Raw genomic sequence first — 23,046 nt, 5'->3', positions numbered from 1 at the left:
GGAAGACCACCTAACTATATTGAACTCGACCCTAGCGTCTCGCTCAACGGAGCCAAGATCCCTACGTTCGACTCTCTTCGCGTACTCGGACTTCACATCCACAAGGACGGATCAGGGGCGGCCACTCTCCCGCGTCTCCAACGCACACTATCACAAGTTACGCACCTCGTCAAGAGGATCACAAACCAAAGAAGCGGACTGAAGGAGCACGACACACTAATCATAGTTCAAGCTCTCCTAACTAGCCGTATCACCTACGGAACTCCCTACTTGACGCTCAAGCCGGCAGAAATCAAGAAACTGAATGTTGTCATTCAAAAGGCAATCAAAGTAGCCTTGACCCTCCCACTCATGGCATCAACGGAGAAACTCCTCAAGCTCGGCGTCCACAATGCGTGGTAAGAGCCTGTCGAGGCTCATAAGATCAGCCAACTAGAGAGGCTCAAGCTCACACCGACCAAACGTGCAGTTTTGCGTTACCTCAACTACAGTGAAAGCTTCATTGCAGACACAGAACAGAAAGCAAGAATCCCACCTGCAGTGTGAGACTGTATCAGCGTTGCAAGTATACCACGCAATATGCATCCAACTTATCATAAGGAGCGTCGGCAAAGCAGAATCCTCGCACTCAGCAAGAAATACGGGGGAGACCCTGATACGAGGTACACCGATTAACTGGGTTCCAGGCCATCAGGGCATCACAGGAAATGAGGCGGCACACGCCGCTGCCCGTGAGCATACCAGCCGGGCTTTCCTGCCATACCACACTAGGCCGGCCACCAACGTTGATGACATCACCCTAAAGTATTCAGAGCTTCTGCAACACCACCGACTCAGCAGAAGAACGTACGCTTTACCACACAAGAATTTGAGGAAAGAGGAAGAAGTCATCCTACGCCGCCTACCGACCGACACATACGTGCACGGAATAATCGTGCACAGACTGTATCCTACGCAGTACTCGTACACATGCCCCCATTGCGGCGTTCCAGACACCCTGCAACACATGGTCCAGGATTGCCCACTGCGTGACACATCCGCAGACCCTGCCTCACAAGATCCACAAAACTCCAAAGAAAGCCGCCCCATCGAAGCACGAGAAGAGCGCCCCAACTCACCGCAGATCCATACGATAACTGAAACGTGGGAGGCCAAGCTTTCCTCCGATGACCTGGACGACGAACGCAGTCTCGTCGCCCGGGCCAAGGTGGCAGCCCAAGCCAGAGGGTTCTTGGAATAAGGAATCTTCGCACCTAGGGTGAACCGGGTTCTGACTCGGTTTACCGTTTAGGAAAATAAAAGTTTAGTTCTCTCTCTCTCAACTTTTAGCACTGTGACGAAGGGAATTACGGCGCTGGAATGACGATGGAATGACAACAGGCTCACAACGCTGAAGTGCTTATAATGGTGTGACTGCTTCGACATGGCGATAATGGTAAGACGAGGTTGAACTGACAACTGCAAGACGGCGATGGCATGAAGAAAATAGGAATCATCATGAAAGAATGTTGACAATGGAACGACCACGAAGGCATGATGACGACTGCATGACCGCAATGCAATGATGCAATTGACATGATGACGACTCAGTGACGAAGATGACGTGACAACGATTACACGAAGACCACTGGATGGTGACGCTGGAGGGATGGCGAAGGTATGACGATAATGGTGTGACGACAACGTGATGACAATGCTGGATTTATGCCGGTGGTAGGAAATCGACTGTGTGACGAAGGGAAGACGGTTGTAACGACGACAATGGCATGGCAAAACCAGAATGACGATGCTGAAATGAATATAATAGTATGATGACGACGGCATGAAGACAATGGTACGACAATGTTGGAATGACGACGCTTGTATGATGGAGCCATGAGAGCAATGGGATGGCCGAGGTGGAGTGACGACGTCGCAATGACGATGACCCCGCAACGACAATAGGGTTTTGACAGTGGAATCCCAACGACGAAATGACGACGAGGGCTTGACAGCGACGTCCTCTTTGCGTTGGAGCTCACGTCCGCGATTAAGTGGATCGCTTGGCGCCATGGTCCGCCTCGACTCGTACTGAGTGCAGCGTTTGTTCGGACTACCTCCGGCACCGGCCAGGCGTCCAAGACTGTAGTTAGGAGCCAGCAGAAATGACGATGGTCCCACGACGATAGAAACATCACACCGGCACGACGATGCCTATGCGGCGGCTACGCAATGACGACGGAGGCGTAAAAAATATGAATCACTATGACAAGATGGCGTCAGGTGATTTACTTAAGCTCACGTCGGCGCTTAAGCGCATCACCTGTCGCTCTAGGCAACCTCGACTTGTACTTTATCCGCTGTTTGTTTGCACCATGTCCGGTACCGGCTGATCCTCCAAGATTGTAGTCAGATGAGAGCAGGGTTGACAACAAAATCTGTGGATCCAACAGCCTTCGTAATCAGCTTCAGCAAAGCTTTTATTTGTGTCTATGACGAACGCTGTCCCTGCTCTAAGCGATCATTTGCAAATTGAGACCACATGACCCAGTTGGACACAGTTTCACTGGGAACCACCTCGCCCGTGTCGCCAAATCATGCACGTGCTACATATCACGACGATGGAACAACCACGACGGCGCGAGGACGGATGTTTGACAAAGAAGCAATGACGACGATGGTATGGAGGCGACAGCATGACGACAATGACGCTGCGATAGACAGTGTCATTTAGGATTTCACTCATCTAAACACATTCTTCATTCGTTGCAGTGTAGGAACTCATGGGGCGCATTCAGTGTTATGTACTCACATTGCTTGAAGTCGAAGTCGCAGGAGCACTCGGTAAGGCACGTGGCGAACGTACTCGTCGTCGTCGAGGACGTCACGTTCTTGTGTCCTGGCACGCGTTTCTCGTGACTTGCAACACAACTTGATATATTTCTATAAATAGTGAGTAAGCCGGTGGTCATGGAATGCATGATCTCAGCTTATTTTGTGTGCGTTCCCTGTAGTGTAAACTGATATAGAGGAAGCTACAAATACACGCATTGAGGTAATTTCTAAACTGAGCACAAGTGGTCACCTTACGAGAAGTTTCAAGCAACATTGTGCAACATGACGTAATTTTCTGCGGAAACTCGCAAGATGGAGAGAGTAAATAACGAAGGGGAAATAGGACATCAACCCAAACGTAGCAAACGCGCCGTTTTTTCTTTTGAGGAGCCCGTATGGGTTTCCTTTGTGGCAATTAGCTGCATTTGGATGGATGACTCATTTTCCCTTATTAATTGTGCAATATTATCTTGAAATGAGCTGATTGCAAGATAATCATTTCTTTATTTATGACAGTCAATTTCAAGACAGAGAATAGACGCTTCAAGCGTACTGATTGTAATTTTTCCACCAGAGCTAACCAACGCAGAAATAAAAGGAAAAGCTGAACGAAGCGCAACGTAGCAGGAGAGAAAGGCATGTTCGATCTTTATTGATATTTCACGCTTTTGTAGCTGTTTATATATCAAGGCATCTGAATCACTTACTGACAGCTTTCCGTCATTTCTGAAAATTGATAGAAACACTATCACAAGGAAGGCCGCAGCAGCTTGCTGCAGGAACAGCGCGACCGTTCCCCCTATGGGCATGCCCGAAAAATGACGATGCTACTATTTTCAATAAAATATCGCATTATAAGTTCAACCATTCGCAATGACTACGCATTTGTGGTGTGACTAACTGCCTTGTTGTGTGTTAAAAAGTACGAGTGCTTAGAAATTTAGAGAAGGTAGCGCGATAAATAAAGTGACCAAGATGTAGCTGGTCACAAGCACAAAGGCCAAACAATTCTTGCACCACTCAATTCATGACCGATTTCCCAGAGTGGGTTGCTCCAAGTCATTGAGGAAGAAAAGAACGCCATGGTGGCCTAGTGGCTATGGTGGTGTGCTACTAAGCATGAGGTCGCGGGACCGAATCCCGGCTGCGGCGGCCACACTTAGATAGGGGCGAAATGCAAAAACGCCCGTGTACGGTGCATTGAGTGCAGGTTAAAAAACCAAGGTGGTCAAGATTAATCCGGACTCCCTCTACTACGGCGTCCCTCAGAATCAAATTCTGAAGTTTTACGTGCCAAAACCGCGATCTAATTCGTCTACAAAATTCGCGTAATAACCATAATTCCCACGGAAGCTGAACGATCGCAGCGCCAGAGTTCATTGCAGTAGGTTTTGTTAGAGGCTCTGTGAACTTAAGTGCCTGCCATTCACCGTACCACTGGTCCCGCTAATTACACCCATGTGTTAACGGCAGCGCGAAGGCGTACACAATGCGAAAGAAGGACATACAGCGTCAAAAAAAAAAGCGCAGTTGGAGAAACGGGAAGAGTGCCAATGGAAGGAAAGCACAGTCGAGGACGGCCGAAAACTATGTTGTGTGACGCATTCAGAGAAAATGATCGACTGAGCTCATGAAACACAAGGATGATTGAACGTATTTGAGAGAAGCCTTCGTCGAGCAGGGGACATAAAGTATGCTGCTGGTGATTCTGATGACGATTGTGGTAAAATAGCTATGCTGGTACTGTAAGTGCTGCATTGCGCCATGTTGCGACATGTTTGTAAATGCAGTGGCGATAGTCTTTCATTGAAACCGAGGCAGCGTTGCACCAGTCACACCGAGCTTGAGCCTCGTGTATACCGCACGAGACTGGACTCAAGGGTGGGGCCTTCGCTATATTCCACAGTTAACTAGAACTGTATAGTTCGGCGCAGTCCCATGAATCCCCGCGCCCTGCTGAGGTCCCTTTTTGAAGAAGAAGAAGTACTTGCGTTTCAAGGTAGTGTTATAAACTAATTTATTTCATTTTTCAATCATATTACCAGCCGGTTCGTGGCCCGTCCCCCACAGTGGGTCTGTGCCATTAATTTACGCTTCTTCCTCGTCATCATAATTCTGCAGTGGTGGCAGCTGCTAAGGAACGAGCAGACATGGCCCGCCAACGAGAGACGTGGTCCCACAAGGCGCATCAGTACGCGGCCTTCGCAGCTATCACGATGAATCTACACAGCCTGCTGTGGTGTCCGCTGCTCATGCTGCAGTATGGACTTGGTGAGTCTGTTGCGCAAGTTTTACGTCAGGTACTATATTGCCTTTATAAAGCACCATGGTTTGGCAGAAAGTAGGTGCCGAACATTGCTCCTTGCATTTTCCACAACGGCTTGGTAATGCACTGTGTTGGGCGTGTTGTTGCGTAGCTATTAGACTTAATATTGCACAAGATTCCTTTCTCCGTCTCGTTTTCTTTCCTAGTTTTTTTTCTTGTGCCACAACACCTTGAAGTTAGTTAATGGATATATCTATAGCAAGCACGGATGTATTTGGCCTACAGTGTGCTGTGGATGTGTCACTTTCCCACTCACGTTATGTAGGAAAGTACGAACAGCTCTCGTAGGGCACTACTGCCGTTTTCAGCTGCGTCCCATAGATAGTGGTTAGTAATATACTTGAGAAATGTCACAGTAAACATGCAGAACAAGGCGAATGAAACATTCGAGGAAATGAGGCAGTCTTCGTAAATACTTATGGTGATTCTAAGTTGTCGCTGGTAGAATTGGAAAACACGGGGAAGATTTTAGTCTATGGATAACGAGGTAGCGTAATAAAAAAACTCACCGACGATTACGGTACCCCATAATGCGAAATTTCAGCCCAGCTCAGTACGTGTTTTCATTTCGTGATATATATTGGCTGGCGCCGACAATCTGTCTCCTGCGGCACGTTGCAAACGGAGCGAAGTGTGGCGCGACTCTTCGCTCACCGCGAGAGGCAGCGAGTGGTTGACGCGTGGGCGCGATTCACAGCAGCCGCCACACTTAGGCCTCCGCTCATGCAGCACTTTGTTTCCATACAGACGACGCGCGCTACTCTGGCGCCACCTCGCAGCCACCGTCGCCTTACCGCCGGTCTTGCGCGGCATTACGCTTTTCTCCTCTGCTACTAACCTCCTCTCTGCTCTCCGCCTCGTGTTCCCGCTGCACCATCCTCCTCCACTTTCATCCTCGCACTCTCTTCGCAATCGCCTTCTTTAAACCACCCGCTGCGCCACACGTTCGCTCTTTCATCCCTCGCTGTGATCGTTCGCTCGGTTACGCCGAGGACGCCGAGGGACGCTGACGCCCGCCACAGGAACGGGGGCCTGAGAGCTACGCTCTAAAGAAAAGGAGAACCAAGTGGATTCCGAGAATTTGACTATCAGCACGCGATCGCGCCACATGACTAGGGGCGTCCGCGGCGCGTGCTTTTATTCACTTTTATTTATTTAGGATTGCTTGAGACACACTGAAGGTCTTGTATGGCAAGGCTAAAGGCAAAACATTGTCTGCCTGACTTAGGCCTTGTCACCCCTACATTGCTCAACAGTAAGGTAGCAAATCATAACATATATATATATATATATATATATATATATATATATATACATATATATATCATAAATACATATCAATAGCATGGATTACACATAGATAGCATACATTATAAACATACGTGCAATAAATTTTGCACATATTTTCAACCCTATTTTGAGCACTGGAACGTTCGCAGACAAATTCAAAATAGCTAGAGTATCCGTTATTCACAATGGTGGTGATGAAAATGACATAAATACTATAGGCCCATTTCTGCTCTGCCAATTTTTTCAGAAATTATAAAACGTGTCACATCTGTGCGAAGTGTTAACTTCTGTTGCTAAAAATATTATAACAGAACATTAGTATGGATTTCAGAAGAGCAAGTGCACTGAAAAGGCCGTATTAACTTTTAAAGATCAAATTACGGAACATTTTGGGCAAAAAACATCACACAATTGGACTATTTCTTAATTTTAAGAAAGCTTTTGATTCGATGAAGCATGAAATCGTTTTGCAAAAGTAGAATAAATATGGAATAAGAGGTACGGCCCTTTGTTTAATGAGAAGTTACCTTATAAATCGACTTCAGTATGTGGATATGCAGCACTCGAAGTCACAAATGAGCAAGGTAAATTACGGTGTCCCACAGAGGTCTATTCTTATTTTATACAAATAACATCGTAAACGTACCTCTGACATCAGATATTGTATTATATGCTGACGACACTAACGCCTATTTTTCGGGTCAAGATAGGTTTACTCTAAAACAAGAAGCGAATCTTTGACTGGGCAATATGTCGTTATGGCTGAGAACAAACATGTTGGAGTTAAACACCAAGAAAACAAAGTACTATATTTTCCAACTACGGAACCATTGTATTCTCCGTAATACGCAGCTCACATTCCGAGGAGCTCTGATTGAACGCGTTCAGACTCAAAATTTTTAGGCGCTATCTTTCACGAAACATTGAGTTGGTCCAAGGACATAGGTAATGTTCGCGCCCACATATCGCGATCCATTGGAATAATTGGCAAAATCAGATGCTTACTGCCAATTTTAGTGAAAAAGCAGCTTTACTACACTTAAGTTTACTCGCGCATACATTACTGCCTATTAATATGGGGCACACAACCAAAAACAAATAAAGATAGTATTCGCAGGTTGTAAAAAAGAATCTTGCGTATAATCGAAAATGTCCCGCGCCGAACAACTTCTGCCCTCCTTTTCTATAAGCACAGTATATTAAAATTTGAAGATATACTTTATAAAAAGCTAGCGACAGTCAGCTACAATTAAATCGAACACAGACATATTTAAGGATACTTACTCCCGGAAGACACACACGTATAATATTAGGAAAACCACCTATTACAGTGAAAGGATTCAGATCAACTATGGCAAGCAAAAACTAACACATCTTATTCCTTCGTTTTTAAACTCTAACAGTATGGCCACGAAGATAGTGAATGTAAGCCGATCAGAAGCAATTTTCAAAACCAGGATACACAATTATCTACTCACGCTTGAAACGTGACATTTTTTCCTCTATTTTGTGTAAGACTTGCTTATTTTGTATACTTTTTTCAGAAATGTATTTTGTCTTGAAATTCAGCGGCGAAATTTTTTTTCCATAACATCTTGATATAAAAGTATGCTCTTGTTCACTTGCTAAAACCGCGGCTTAGTTTTTTGTCATTGCATTTATGCATTAGAGCACCAGGCTGAGTGTTCTGCACTAGTTTTTTTTTGTTTTTTTACTGCATTTATGTATTACATGGAGTGACACGCTGAGAGTTGTGCAACATCGTGGTCTGGGTGGGGATTGGTTCATTGTCAGGTATTCAGTTGCCTTTTCTGCACCCCTTCCCGCTGTACCACAGGATATGTATACTTGAATTGATGATGAATGAAATCACTTCACTTCAAATACCTGTGTCATTATACAACTTTCTAAGTAGGGCCAGTTTAGGTCCAATGGAGTATAACATCTGTAAGAAAAAAATATTTATAAACACAATGTGAAACTGCGTTAACAAAATATAATTACAGATAAAGCACACAAGAATCTAAATGGCACAGTATCAATCAGAAAAGAAAAACAAATATATTTCCATCGCATTTTTAAGCAGGTCAATGGTCTGAAGTGTGGTCTGATGTGTTGCGCAATAGTGATCGTGTTAGGATGTGCATTTACGAAGTATTGAACTAAGTGTGCTAGTTGTTTTGTACCATAGTTGGTCGTGGTAAATAGAACTCTGAAATGCTTGCATGCTTACGTGAGTTTCACTTCTCTGTCTTTTTTCCATCCTTCAACGAGGTAAAATTCCTAGTGCGAAATGCACTGAAGCGCCAATGGTTAATTAAGACAGAAGGGGGAGGAGCGGCTTCAGAGGATGTTGGCTTGAGAACGCTAGGCGCGATCCCCTCCAATATCGTTTCCTTTCTTCATGTGTCTACATTATACCTAAGGGCATGTTCGCCGACGCTTTGGAGCACGCTTACTAAAGGCTCTATAAACCTGCTAGGCCTCTCTCGTAGTGCCTGCTTTTGAACTAGCTGGTGCATGTCGAATACTAAAGATTTTAACTCCAAGAGCGCGATTACGGAGATTAGGCGCAATGATACGTGTATATATATATATATATATATATATATATATATATATATATATATATATATATATATATATATATATATATATATATATATATATATATATATATATATATATATATAAGCCACCGTGGTTGCTCAGTGGCTATGGTTATAGCTGCTGAGCACGAGGTCGCGGGATCGAATTCCGGCCACGGCAACCGCATTTCGATCTGGGCGAAATGCGAAAACACGCGTGTACTTAGATTTAGTTGCACGTTAAAGAACCCCAGGTGGCCGAAATTTCCGGTGTCCTCCACTACGGCGTGCTTCATAATCAGAAAGTGGTTTTGGCACGTAAAACCCTATCATTTAATATACATACATACATACATACACACACACACACACACACACACACATATATATATATATATATATATATATATATATATATATATATATATATATATATATATATATATATATATATATATATATATATATATATTGGACACACCAGGCGTATTTCTGCCGTCGTCGTCACTGTCGCCGTGAAGTTCCGCATAATGTCCAAGGGCGATAAGATCGTCGTCAAGCGCCTTATGCTGTATGTGCGAGTGAAAGTGTGCGACGAAAAGCGGACAATGGCGGCTCAACTCGTGCGCGCAAGGGAGGAAAGCACGGACGAAGCGCGCCGTCTACCGGTGCACGCAAGGCAACAGCAGGAGGGACGAGAGGCGGAGGCGGGCGTTCTACTCCGACAGGTGCTGCTGCGTATGGCGTGGTTGTGCGGGCCTTATCTGGAAAACGATCTGCGACGGGTACAGAGCACTGATAGCTTTGTGTGCGCTGTGTTTTCGTCGCTTACTTCGCGTTGAAGCGAGAGGCAGCACGGATATCAATTCGCTCGCTGCTGCTGCCGCGCTTCCTCGCCCCAGCGTATTGGCAGCGAGTTTCCGCTGTCATCGAGTGAGACGTGTTCAACTTTGGTTGTGCACGCGTGAACCCATGCTTGTTAATTTAGTTAGTAAGCGAATGTTTGCAAGTTTACACGGCCAATAAGACTAATATCTTTATTCTGTATAGCTGTTTACTCATTTGCTATCACAATCGATCCTTCGCCTTTCGGGCGGAACTGCGACTTTTTGTGTACCCCTCACTGAACGCGCGTTCTGAACGCATTACATAATAAAAGATGTTCATTATTGCTTGAAAGCGGTGCGTCTCGTCGATTCTGTGAACGCCACCGTCGCTGAGTCGCACTGGCGATGAATGACAGCTATATCAAAATTAACCTTCCAAACCGCAAGAAGAGGTTACAGAAACGGTTCGCTTCTCGAACGCACGTGACGCGCAAGCGCATGGGTGGTATAGCGCACACGAAGTTATCGGTCTTCGGCGCACCTAGACGCCCACAGTGTGTGCTTCGCAGATCGTATTCAAGGCAGGGCTCGCGCGGCCGCGACATACGCAGCAGCCGCCGGAGTGGGACGCGCCCTTGTAAACATTCGCTAACTAACCATATCAACAAAGATGGAGTCAGCGCGCACAGGCAAACATGAACACACCACACTCGCTGACCTCGGACGCTCGCTGTCAGAACGATGGCGTGAGGAATCGCGGCAGCAGCAGCGATCAAAGTGACTTTCGTGCTGTATATTGCTTCAACGAAAACGGAGCGGTCAGAACACAGCGCACGCACCGGCCCACCTAGACTGAGCCCCCAAAGCCACGTCCCAGTGCCATGCGCGCGACGGACGACGGCGCGCTTCCTCCCCCCTTTCCTCCCTTGCGCAAGCGAGATTGAGCCTCCTTCGTCGGGTCACCGTCGCACGCTTTCACTCGCACACAGATTATGTTATCATGGTTCTTAACTACTCTTTAATCACCGGAATTCGCCGATTGTGAACAAGGCTTCCGTAGCGAAGCCGAAACGTCTTTTAGATTTTTTCATTTTTTAGCACTTCTATGTTGGTCGGTGTCCTTGGTTTTACTTCTTCAGATTATGTTATCACCTGGATGATGTTATGACGCGATGAACTCGGTACGTCTGTATGGCAAACAAAGCATGTAGCAACTGCCAGAGGAGGTCAACCCAGCGCACCTCCGCTTACCTTCTCCCTCCGCGACGCTTCACCTCGTTTCTGCTTGCTCCTTCAGTCAACATCGCCTAGAGTTTTCTTTAAGTGGCATGGCATTGCTTTGCCGCGCGCTCAGCTTGCTCCTTCGTACTTTACCCGGCGCACGATTCACTTCCCGTCCAGGTGCCTTCTTCCTTCGCTTCTTTCGCGGCTTCGAACAAACATTCGCCGATTGCGCTAGCTGGCCAGTTAGGCTCGCACATAAAAAAAGGAATGAAAAAGGTGGTTGATAATGCATGAGAAAAGCACATGCGAGGTGGGCTTTACTCGCGGTTCATTAATGTTGATCAACGAGGCTGAGCGCGCGCGTCAGTCCGATCTATGATAAATGGAAGTTGCGTGCGTTTGGAAGCCTAAGTAAAGGAGTTTCGGCGCGCCGCGAGCCTTCTCTCCTCTCTCGCATGTGGTAGCCGGGACGGCGCTGCTTGAATGTGTTCCTATCACGTGCTGCGGAACGATCTGGAGATGTTTTAGTTCAGACGATGTCGCCGGAAAGTTGTTGTCTATAGCCTTTCGGTGCAGCAGTAATTACAATACAAGGAAATTTTCCTTCTCCGATAAAGCCTGCGATGGGCATCACCAGCCGCGGCCTGTGTACGTTTAGTGGTCTATTTTCGTTGAATCGGTTTCCACTCGACAAAGATGAGGACGTCCGGTAATTGCCAGCGTGAACTGGAAAACCTTCTCACTATCTGATCGGTTCACACGGGAACTAAAGCATAAAAGTGCTCGTATATGGCAACCCAATGCAATCCGGAAGCATCCAAGCACCAATCGTTATAAAACATTTGCGTCAGCCATCGGCCTGTTCTCACGCTTTTCAATTCTAGGAGACATGAAATCGCTATGTCTTCGTTGGTCTCCTGCATGAGGCCGATGGCTTGGCTCGACGTAGCGATGACTATGGTTGGTAAACCAGCATGATACGTTTAATCTTTGTGCTTCGGCATTGTCCTTTATCTACGTAAAGCAGTAATATCTAAGGGGATTGTTTCAATTGCAACGGCTATTTGCGAGGACACAGTTTGTGTAAAACGGGCGAGTGCGCCGTAGAGAACCGGCGGAACAATACTAACAAAAATGTCGGTTTTCATCCCCGTGGTGGCTTCTGAAGTTTGAATCACGCTTGCCTAGAGTGGTCAATCCGCCAATTCAGTCACCATCTTTCACTTAAAATATTACTAGCTAGCGACGCAATAAGACCATGCATAGTGATGCCGCGTGCTTGGGCCATGAGCTATATAGAAGAAACACATTTATGACCCACAATCTACCCTCGGATTCGCACGCTCCCGCACTCCACAGTTGGCAGCTCTACCACTTTACAGGTGTAATTCACCCTGTAGGGTGCGTCCTACGAGCAATTAAGGTAGTCGCGCAAAGTATTTACAGATAATAATTTGAACGTTTCTCTAAGAACAGAACTTATCCGTCGCAGAACGACACCCACGATTTCGATGATGGGTGTGTATGCTTCTTAACTACTCATTGCCGCTTAATTAGAGTTGCAGTGAGAATGTTGCAGTTATGTCAGAATCCTGAAACGAATACACAGCTGATCTCCAAGGCTTACTGTAGGCTCAAACACGCGCACGCACATGGCACTGGGAGCTCCGTCCGCCTCAACGCCAGAATTAACTTCGGCCATACCCGCTTAAATCCCTAATTACGCCTCAGAGAAAAGTTTCCCACGTAGGAGAGAAACTTCGCTATCGTGAAGACACTAACAGATACTGCCGTAGGAGTGTATACCTGGCATACAACAGGGGGCGGTCGCTCAAGCCAGCATGCCGACTGCTCATAGATGGCACCACTGCTTACGCAATATGGCGGCGCCCATGGAAAAAAGTTTATAGGCATGTACACTTCAGTGGCAGAATCATGTCATACTTTCGCTAGAGTGTGGACTGAGTGGTCCATTTTGTCGCTGTCTAATCACCGCATCTCTTCCGACTCGCTGCGCTTCAAGGAACGCTATGGTTGTGAAATACTCGTTGGATAGAGAGTGCATCGAAATTCCATAGAACACTGAACATTTGGTCAATAATACGACCGGGCATGTTTGTATAAGTGCATGCAACAAGAGTGTCCCTCTCCATGGTAATGATTGCTTGTGTGCTTACTGCCTGTGCAGGGACGTTTGGCGTCTGCTACGTCATCGTGGTGGTGGTCATCTGCTACCCAGTGCTGTACGTTGAGTCGGTCTTGTCGCAGTTCACCAAAAGTGGAAACCGAGGCATCTTCAACTGCTGCCCGCTGTTCCGAGGTCAGTGCATGCATTAGAACAGAACAAAGGTGCGTGCCATCCCGTGTTTTGAACATGAGGGTAGACGCGGGTCAAAAAATCGCATCTTGCTCTTAAAAACCAAGTTTTTTTTTACTGATATTCGAAAAGTGGGCTACAGCAGCATATCTTCTTGTCTAAAAAGTCAAGGGAGTTCCCCAAACTGAAGACTGCAAAGAATTATTCTGATCGAGGCATGGAGGGATACAGGGGCTTCAGTTCTTTATTCATGCTCCACTGGTAACGTTCAAAACCCCAAGTTCTGCCCAGATGGGTAGCTTACTTCATGTAACAACAGGGGGGCAATCAGCCAAGCGAAAAGCGGTAGTCATTGCTCAGCGAAGGGTCACAACAGCTTTATTTATTTTTATAGCACTTAATATAAAAAAGGAGCCAGCGGTATTCCTGCCTGAGTCAACACCAGCTCATTCTTCACTTTTCAGTGGTGCTCAGGCGAAGGATGTTGTGCTTCCTAAATAAAACATATTGTCCAGGAAAAGCTGCTGTATCGCTGTATTCAAGGTAAACTACGATATGCGGATGAATCTCCCAACAGCAATGTTTGGATGATGTCCCCCAATGCAGGATTAGCTTCAAGCACCGCTGTGAAAACTACTACTTCTATAAACATACTGTGGTTCAACAAAGTTTACAAAGGCTTTTAGGAAGTACAACACGAGTTAGGCGTCTTACGATTCGAGAGTTGATTACTCTGAGAAATGCGAGAAGAATCAAAGAAATATCCGCAAAGCGGAAAGGTTAACATAATCTAGTCATGGCAGTGAAGAAAAAAAAGATACCCAGCTGAAGCAGGAAGCTCGCAAGGATATGCTGAGGGTACTTCAAAGTGCAATCTAAGCCGTAGAATTTCAAAGTGTAATGCTTCTTCTAGAAAGACTGGTCTGCATTCTATCAAAATATCATGCAAATTGATTGTCTGCAATACTAACTAGGATGTGCAGGAACTTTCAACATTATTTCGCTCATCTGTCCACTTGCACTGTTTTACTATTTGTGCACATCCTTGTACTGGAATGATCCGAATACGACTAAATTTTGCATTCAGATGCGGAAAAATGTGCAAAATGCTCGTGGCTTTATTGCAGTTTTCACCAACTTTGATCATTCGCATTTTAGGAAAGCTATCGTCATTCTCCTCAGAAAGTAGAGCTGAGATTAGAACTTTTTCTTTACCTGACAGGTTAGAAAATTAATTCTCGAACTTATTTGCAATAATTTGCTTGCAATGAGAAATAAACGCTTTTTTATAGCTATATCCCACGGCCAGTATGAAGTACAAGCACAAGAGAGACTTCTGCCACTTCCAGGGGCCACAGAAGAATAACCAGAGAACACATACAGAAGTAGATATCATATTCAATAAAAGGAGAATAAGCTCTATAATATTATTAAATTACATCCAGTTAGCTTTATTGTTACAAAGTGTACCTGTGAAGCGCCCCTCTCCTTAACTCTGTCCTTGTTGTGTTTAAGCCGATGAAACGTTCATTAAGTCTATCGTTGTAATATTCAGGCGTATTCAGGTATGCGTAGTCTCTGCAACAGGCGTTAGCGTTGGGATGTCAGAGATGCTTATGTCGTCATTACTGTAGTATGTTGGTAGCATTATCGAGCGCTGTACGTTGCGTTCATATGTGATCAGGGACGCCGCATGTACTGTTTTGACGTATCATTCACATATGACTAGCACATTCAGAAAGCTGTCCGTTGTGTTTGCAGAACGTGAAAGTATTAAGAGTAAGCCTTCTTGGTTGTCCGCAGGTCCACACATTTAACGCGCAGACGTCTTCATTTTGGTCACAACGCTGGCCACAAGCAGACAAAGGAGGTTGTATATAACTTGATATCCCACCATGAAAACGAGTGCCTTTTTATTTTGATTCATGCGCGCAGTTAATATGGTGTGGTTTTATACGTAGACATTGTAGATTCTCTTGCAGCACACAACTATAATTAACGCTTCGAGTTGGTATAGTATGTGCGGTAACATGGAGGCGCATGTTCAGTAGAGTGCTCGTTGCCCTACTGAACATGCGAGGCTCTGAGGTCCCGACTCCGCTGTCCACTCTACCAGGGCTGAGCTACTCGATGGCCTACTTCGCGGTGATGGTCAACCTGCCCCAGTACAGCACCGTGTCGCACGCCATCATCTACCTGTTTCGCTGGCTGGAGGGCGCCATGCCTTGGTCCAGCTGCGAGCTGGCCTCGTGGGCTGCGGACAACGCCAGCTGCTACGCGCCTTCGGCCGAATACGTAAGCCGCGTTATCGTGAAATAATTTGCCTGCACGCTGTGGTCTCCCGTGTGCTCGTTTGTACCACGAGAGAGGTAGCGACGTTATGAACCACTGTACCACAGCGACACATTATGCTAGTGAACTTTGCGAGCGCTAAGAACCATGCTTTTGGAACTGATAGACGGGGAAATAAGGCCCGCAAGTCGCTTTCTCGGAGTGGCTTTCTCAAAACCTATCAGCTTGCGAGGGTGTGTGCCTTTCATTATCAAGCCTTGTTCTTGGCTGCCTTTACTGTCCCTGCCAATGTAGTGATTATTTGACTTAGTAATAATATTGTAAATATTATGGTAATTCAGAAATATTTATTGTAGTAATAATAATAGTAATAATTATTTTCAGTGTAAGAAAGCTGTTCCTGAGAGAGCAAACATGATGCAATGCTGTTAGTCCTCACAGATACCAAAAAACAAAAAATACCTATCGGTATCTAAAACAGAAGTCGATTTCGGGGGTGGCCTAATCATTGTCGTCATCAATGTCATCAGACTAGTCGAGACGCACTTGCAAGGCGAAATCCGGAGAGCTCTAGTCAACGAGCTGCTGCATCAAAGGGACCTCCAGTTCAAATTCACATTTTCGAGAACTCATCACTTCACATAACTCTCGCCACCCTTACGTTTTACTTCCCCTGACAGCTATCATATCGATCTAAAGGATAGCGTTATTTATTTTGGGCAAATCTTGACTTGCCCGACTCCCCTGTTTGTAATTTGAGGTACCAAATTTAACCAAAAGTATAGGCCGAGTGAGAAAGATGTCGAAAAGAACCAGTTGCGATAGCTGCTTCTCTCGTAATTACCGAATCAATTATTCGGGGCTTCACGCCTATACGGATGCGACCGCACACTTTTAAGAGTGTTAAAATAGTGTAATTTGCGAATCGAATCGATTGAAAATATTTGAGAGCCTCGACCTTGGAATATCGCATCGAATACCGAGTATTATCTCATTTCCTAATAAAGCGAAATAGCACGTTTTTTTCGAAGTCAGCCTTGTAAAAAAGACCTATTTACATTATTTGATACCTGTGTATAATGCCGCTCGCAATTGAACTCAAATTAATAGAGTGCCTAGAGGCAGCACATTCTTATTTAATGTCCAGAAATTGTGCTAAACTTAGGCCCAAACAATGAAACGTTCCTTTCCTTCGAGCGCTTCCTAACCTTACGTGAGGCCTCCTTACAGCGAAGGACCGATGGAGGAAGCAAGCATACTCTGAAAGCTCCCTTCACCCTTCCTCACGTAAGGAGCGGTTGCCGCCATGCCTGGGTTCGAGATTATCTCTTAAAAGCTTTAGGCGAACACCAGAACACCCCTATTCAATAAAAAAGGTTGTATCGTCGCACAATCTCTAAGTTGATGAGCTAATATAGAGAAGCGTGGACGCTATTTTTTAGTTTTGTTTACTAAATCTAAAGAAGCAGTGCATTACAGTGCGAAACTTGATGTGCTCCAGCAACGTTGGTACGCCGGCGTCGTGCAACGCCTAGCAACGCTTCCATGCCGCACGCGTGACTGAAACGAACGTGCCTGGCAAAACGTACCGTGCTCGCGCTTCTCCGAAGGTGGGCGACAGCACGCACGCGCAAGCAAACGTCACGTGGTTAAGCAGTGAGGCGAAGTGCTCGTTCAGGGCCAGGAGCGGCGTAAGGACGCATGGAGGTAGCTTGGCCCAAACAATAAAACGTTCCTTTTAGGGGTGTGCGAATATTGAAATTTTCGATTACGAATCGAATACGAATAAGGCGAAGAACTCTCTTCGAATATCGCATCGAATATCGAATACATGTGTAGTATTAAAAAATTGCAAGAGAGGTAACAATAGCTTTATTACCCTTTTAAAAATAACATTGCATTTTACAAGGTTGCTTCAAATTAAAGAGGTACTCAATTATACATAATGGACTCAGGTAATGCCCTCAGTCAGGTAAAACGCTTGTTACAGATTGTCGTGAAGGAAAATTAACTGCTCAATATGGCTAGAAAGTAAACGCTCTCTATGCACTGTCACATTTCTACCGGTAGAAAAGACTCTTTCACTAGGAACTGAAGTGGCAGGGATCGCCAAGTACTTCCGGGCGAGTGCACTTAAAAGCGGGTACCTGAAGCGGCCAATGGACTGCCACCACTCACAAGGATTCATGCCCCTTTCCAGAAGAGGCTTTTGCGCGAAGTCTGTAACTTCTCTCTCAGGGGCAGATGCCAAATGTGTCTTCTCTTTGTTCATCACTAGATCGTCAAAAGCATTCCATACACTCGATGCCACCAGTGGACACGAAGTCGACGCTGGCACGGCGGTGTCCCCACGGTGTTCCACGACGGCTTCCTGGAGCTCCCTTGTCACAAGGTTTTTCAGCCAGATCATCTGACCAGATGCCTGATGAACTGTGGCCATAAAGCGCGGATCAAGAAGCATGCCTAGGCTGGCCACTTAATCAAATTTCCACTCCGCACAAAGAGCCTTGATACATTTTGAATCAATGTTAGCAAACCCTGAGTTGCCTTTGCAACCTTCAAGGCAATGGGGCATTCCAAAATAATTGGAATTATAAAGCTTGGTGAAAAAGAAACCGAAACTGATCATGTCTCAAATGCCTGAAGCAGATAGACTGAAACAGAGCATACAGATAATGAGCGGATCATGCGAAGTTCTCAGTTAATAAACATGTTCTTAGGAGAATGCGGAGCAAGCATACAATTGGTTAATTGCTCAATTATTCGCAGTCTATCCGAATATTCGCCATTTCCACCGTTATTCGGCCGTCCTCGGATATTCGTGAATTTCCGAACATGCATTTCTCGAATCGAATACGCTTCGAATATGGAAAATATTCGATTCGTATTCGAAATTCCGAATATTCGCACACCCCTAGTTCCTTTCCTTCGAGCGCTTCCTAACCTTACGTGAGGCCTCCTTACAGCGAAGGACCGATGGAGGAAGCAAGCGTACTCATAAAGCTCCCTTCACCCGTCCTCACCTAAGGAGCGGTTGCCGCGTGCCTGGGTTCGAGATTATCTCTTCAAATCTTTCCGCGAACACCATTATTCTATTAAAAAATGTTGTATCGTCGCACAACCTTGAAATTGAATAGCTAATATAGAGAAGCGTGGACGCTTTCTTCTAGTTTCGTTTACTAAAGTTAAAAAAAAAGTTGCGCATTACAGTGCAAAACTTGATGTGCTCCAGCAACGCTGGCACGCCGGCGTCTTGCAACGCCTAGCAACGCCTAGCAATGCTTGCATGCCGCACGCGTGACTGAAACGAACATGCCTGGCAAGACGTACCGTGCTCGCGCTTCTCCGCAGGTGGGCGACAGTGCGCATGCGCAAGCGAATGCCACGTGGTTAAGCAGTGAGGTGAAGCGCTCGTTCAGGGCCAGGAGCGGCGTAAGGACGCATGAAGCTAGCTTTGGAGCTACCTTATGCTGAGGAAGCACCAAGGAAGCCTTCACCGAGGGCCCCTCAGTAAGGAAGCTTTCAGAGTGACATAAGGTAGCCTCACCCCAATGAAGGCTTCCTTAGTGAGGTAAGGAAGATTTCATTGTTTGGCTTCTTATGCTGAGGAAGTACAAAGGAAGCACCAAGGAAGCCTTCACCGAGGGCGCCTCAGTAAGGAACCTTTCAGAGTGACATAAGGTAGCCTCACTGCAATGAAGGCTTCCTTACTGAGGTAAGGAAGATTTCATTGTCTGGCCCTTAGCTGTTTTGTGCGTTCGCTTAGGAATTCGGACTTTTCTGCAGCATCCACGGCTGTCCAACAGCGGAACATTTCGGAAAGAAAAGCCCTCGATTGCGTCGGAGATTTCTCCTACATTACTCTGCAAAGTGGTGTTATTCTCGATCCTTAGATTCGAAAAAACAAAACAAATACCAGTCATGTTTCGTTAGTGAATACTAGAATCTGATGCTAATCGATTAACGAAGACGGTTTGATTCGTATTCAAAATGTCAAATGTGGTGTAAAATAATTTGCACCTTTTAAAGTGAACAGTGGTGTAAATGTGTCTATAACTCACACCCTTAAGGTGTGATTTATATAACTGACGCCCTAAGGGCACGAGTTACAGACACTTTTGCACCCTTTTCAACTTTTAAGGGTGTAAATGATTTTAGAGTGCACTCGCACAGTCATGTACTTGCGGCCTGATGCAGCCACAACCTGGTGTGACGAACAGCAAGCGTTACGTTCTCGCTTTGTGCCGGTTTGGGCGGCGACGCGATCGCACACCGCTCGCAGATTCCGTGCGAGACGGTGGCCACCGTCCTGGCGCGGCGCTTCTCCGGCAGCGGCGTCCGGGACGGCTACCCGCTGCTCTACCGCGGCCGCGTCACCATCGTGCCCATCGACGAGTTCAACAACGCCTCCGCAAACTGCGTGCCGGGCACCGAGTCCGCGGTCACGGGATTCTACGAGTGAGCGTTACGGTAGCGAAAAAAAAAATCATGTTGGGGTTTTACGTGCCAAAACCACGATCTCATTTTTAATGAGGCACGCCGTAGTGGGTGGACTCCGGAAATTTGCACCACCTGGGGTTCTTTAACGTGCACCTAAATCTAAGTACATGGCCGTTTTTCGCAATAGGTGCCCTAACCGTGATTATGCAGCAGCATGGCAGCTCCCCACGCAGCCCAGACCGCCCGCTTTAATCCCAATTCGCGCTTGTTACTCGCTCTTTGCCCTGACAGAAACATATAAATGGTAAAATCCATCGTAGCTTACTCCCATCTCAGGCTGAGGACAAAGCATTAGTAGGTACGTTTTGTCATTATTATTGAGATCGGCTGTTTGTTTTGACGCTGCCAGGACTACAGAGACAGCGCCGAGCAGTAAAAGTGGTTCGATTTCCATTTAACAGATGTCGCCACAGCATTACCGCTGGTGATTAGCTGAATGTGTGGAACGCTCCGAAGGCCTAATTGTTCACTGCATCATTAATTTACTGCTACGCTCTAGTATGGTACGTAATAATGGTAGACGTAATGTTGAGCAGACGGTGTTGCACGTGGGGACATTTATCAGAGCGTTCGCTGTTACTAAAACTGACTAAGGAGACTGCATTTAACTGCTCAGAAATCATATCAGGTGAAGCGAAGCCCCGCTATGGCTTTCATGGAAACCCAGCATATAGTCACAGAACAAAGATTTGGAGCGCGCTTAACATAGAAGAAGAAAATGATAAGGAGGCAGCATGCCGCAACGCGATCGAAGCCAATTTGGAGACCTAACACGTGATCGCACGTCAAAGTTCGCGGTTTGTTTTAGTGTTCCCTCTCTGCAGGCACATCTATATACACGGCAGGGCCGCTGAACAAGCGCGTACTGAATAAAAACTACTGGCATAGCTACTGAGAATCAAACGTCTCAGCAAATCTCGATTCTTCCTCCCTGATCTCGACGTAAGAAGCAACGTGTTGGGCCACCACTGTGGCTTCACGGAATGTTCGCTTGCCAAGGCTGGTTGCGTGACGTAATGCTCCCTCCTATATTTTTTTCTTCCTCCATAACACTTACGCTTCGCCTTGGAGAGTGGAACGCGATAGCATTCAAAGATACCTAACTGCTTGTCACGCTTCCCGGCAACTTCCGCTTACGTAACCGTAATGTTTAACGGGAAACGCTGGTGGCGAACGCTATGCACGAAAGGGAGATTTCTGGCAGAAATCTGGCCTTTTGCGTCGGCCGCGGTTGCGCGGAGGCGAGCACCATATGGAGACGTTGCAAGGAACCAGGCGCGCCGCTCTATGAATAGTAGAAACGCTGGAAAAAAAGTTTTTCTTTGAGTTTCCGCACAACAGAATTATGTTTTCTCGTATATTCAAATTACACTCCGACGCTATCATGTCTGTGGGTGGTGTGTAAGTCGTACTTTATGATTTTTCTGATGCAATTGACTTTGAGGAATTCAACTAGTTCAATAACGTCTCTGAGCTGTACGGAGGCCTGCGTGGTTGGGTATGTGTGGTCCAGAATGATGTTTCGCGAAAAGGCGGTCGACGCTGGACGCAGGACACCGAGGCCAGGTTTCCTGCGACATGGAGTCCTTAACACTGTCTCGTTAAAAGCATTTGTTGTGTCACTCCACCATCATTGGAGGATGTATCGAAAGGATGGCAAGCAGACGCTCAGCAGACGATGCGGAGCGGATGAACGCATCTTGAGGGGAATTAAGCCTTGCTATTGGCTAGGGAGCCCTGCAGCCTACCCAGTGCTACAAGGAACTACTGAGATTGGAGTTAGTTAGATACTGAGTATAGAAGTGATTCGGAGACGCGCAGTGCTTTGGTTTCGAGAATGACACAGCCAAGTCGACGCACCCTCACGCGCGCTCAGTCAACTTTTGTCTGCCATGAGCTGAACCAAGCTGCCATTAGCTTTGTGCCCACCAAACCTCCTTGGTGCGCACACATATTAGCGTCGCTGCTGAGCAGCTGCAAGCATGCCACAGCGTGGTACATACACTGTTCTTAAGCGGAAAGGACAGTAAACGTAAAGCCAACTAATGATTTCATTGCGCACTCACAAACGCGGAGTGGTATTCCATAGCTCTTATCTCGTGCGCCACTGACGTGCGATAACTGTAACGCCGATTCACCGATTCCGGATCAATGTTCACGTTGCTATCTTTGTACGGCAGCGAGCCTAGTGGCTATGGCGCGTGTCTGCTGAGCTCGAGGTTGCAGGTTCGATGCCGGTTGTGGCGTTCGCTTTTTGATGGGTGTAAAATTCAAAATTGCTCGTGCATTTAGATTTAAATGCACGGTAAGGGAACCCACGTGGATAGAATAAATTGGAGTCGCCCACTACGGCGTGCCTTATAATAACATTGTGGCTTTTGCGCGCAAAACCAGGTATCCATATTTGATTCGGTGGTGGTCCTCGACGGGCCTTCGGGTCCTTAAAGACGATGCGACCACCATTGAGCACCCCATGCTTCCTTCGGTACTCAAAGAAAGGATATTCCGTACAATGGTGCGACAGTGACACCGTTACGGCTGGCGCTTCGCTCCACCAGTGTTGGAAGCTGTAGAGAGAGAAGTCAAGAGCTTAGTGCGACAGCAAGGAGGTTGTGCTAGAGCTCATGCCGGTGCCATCTTAGTCAGCTGTTCTTTAAATAAACCGCATTCGATGGACGTCAGTCTCTGTCTTCAACATTATTTTTGGTGCCATGAAACCCGGGAGAAGACTGGCGTCTTGCACCAACGATGGATCAACCGCGATGCAGCAGAGGCGCACTTGGTGCAGCTGTTACGAATCTAATCTCGTCCGCCACCGAAGCACTGCAAGCTGAGCGTCTTTCGCCGTACGAACTGCAGGTTATTTTA

General features: G+C 46.4%; 1 protein-coding gene across 2 annotated transcripts in view; it reads left to right on the top strand.

The window, feature by feature from the left end:
- The first annotated feature begins 4,933 nt into the window (after nucleotides 1-4,933).
- LOC135913805 (sodium-dependent nutrient amino acid transporter 1-like) overlaps nucleotides 4,934-23,046 on the top strand; it is a 107,019-nt gene continuing 88,906 nt past the window's right edge. For both annotated transcript variants that reach the window (XM_065446498.1, XM_065446497.1), the window contains exons 1-4: nucleotides 4,934-5,085; nucleotides 13,258-13,389; nucleotides 15,503-15,681; nucleotides 19,961-20,136. In XM_065446498.1, coding sequence (XP_065302570.1) covers nucleotides 4,965-5,085; nucleotides 13,258-13,389; nucleotides 15,503-15,681; nucleotides 19,961-20,136 — 608 coding nt within the window. In that variant the 5' untranslated portion in view covers nucleotides 4,934-4,964. The remainder of the gene's footprint in view (nucleotides 5,086-13,257; nucleotides 13,390-15,502; nucleotides 15,682-19,960; nucleotides 20,137-23,046) is intronic.

Source organism: Dermacentor albipictus, chromosome 6 (genome assembly GCF_038994185.2).
Source record: "Dermacentor albipictus isolate Rhodes 1998 colony chromosome 6, USDA_Dalb.pri_finalv2, whole genome shotgun sequence".
NCBI lineage: Eukaryota > Metazoa > Arthropoda > Arachnida > Ixodida > Ixodidae > Dermacentor > Dermacentor albipictus.
Note: the sequence above shows the minus strand (reverse complement) of the source record. Positions and strands in the feature narration are given on the sequence as shown.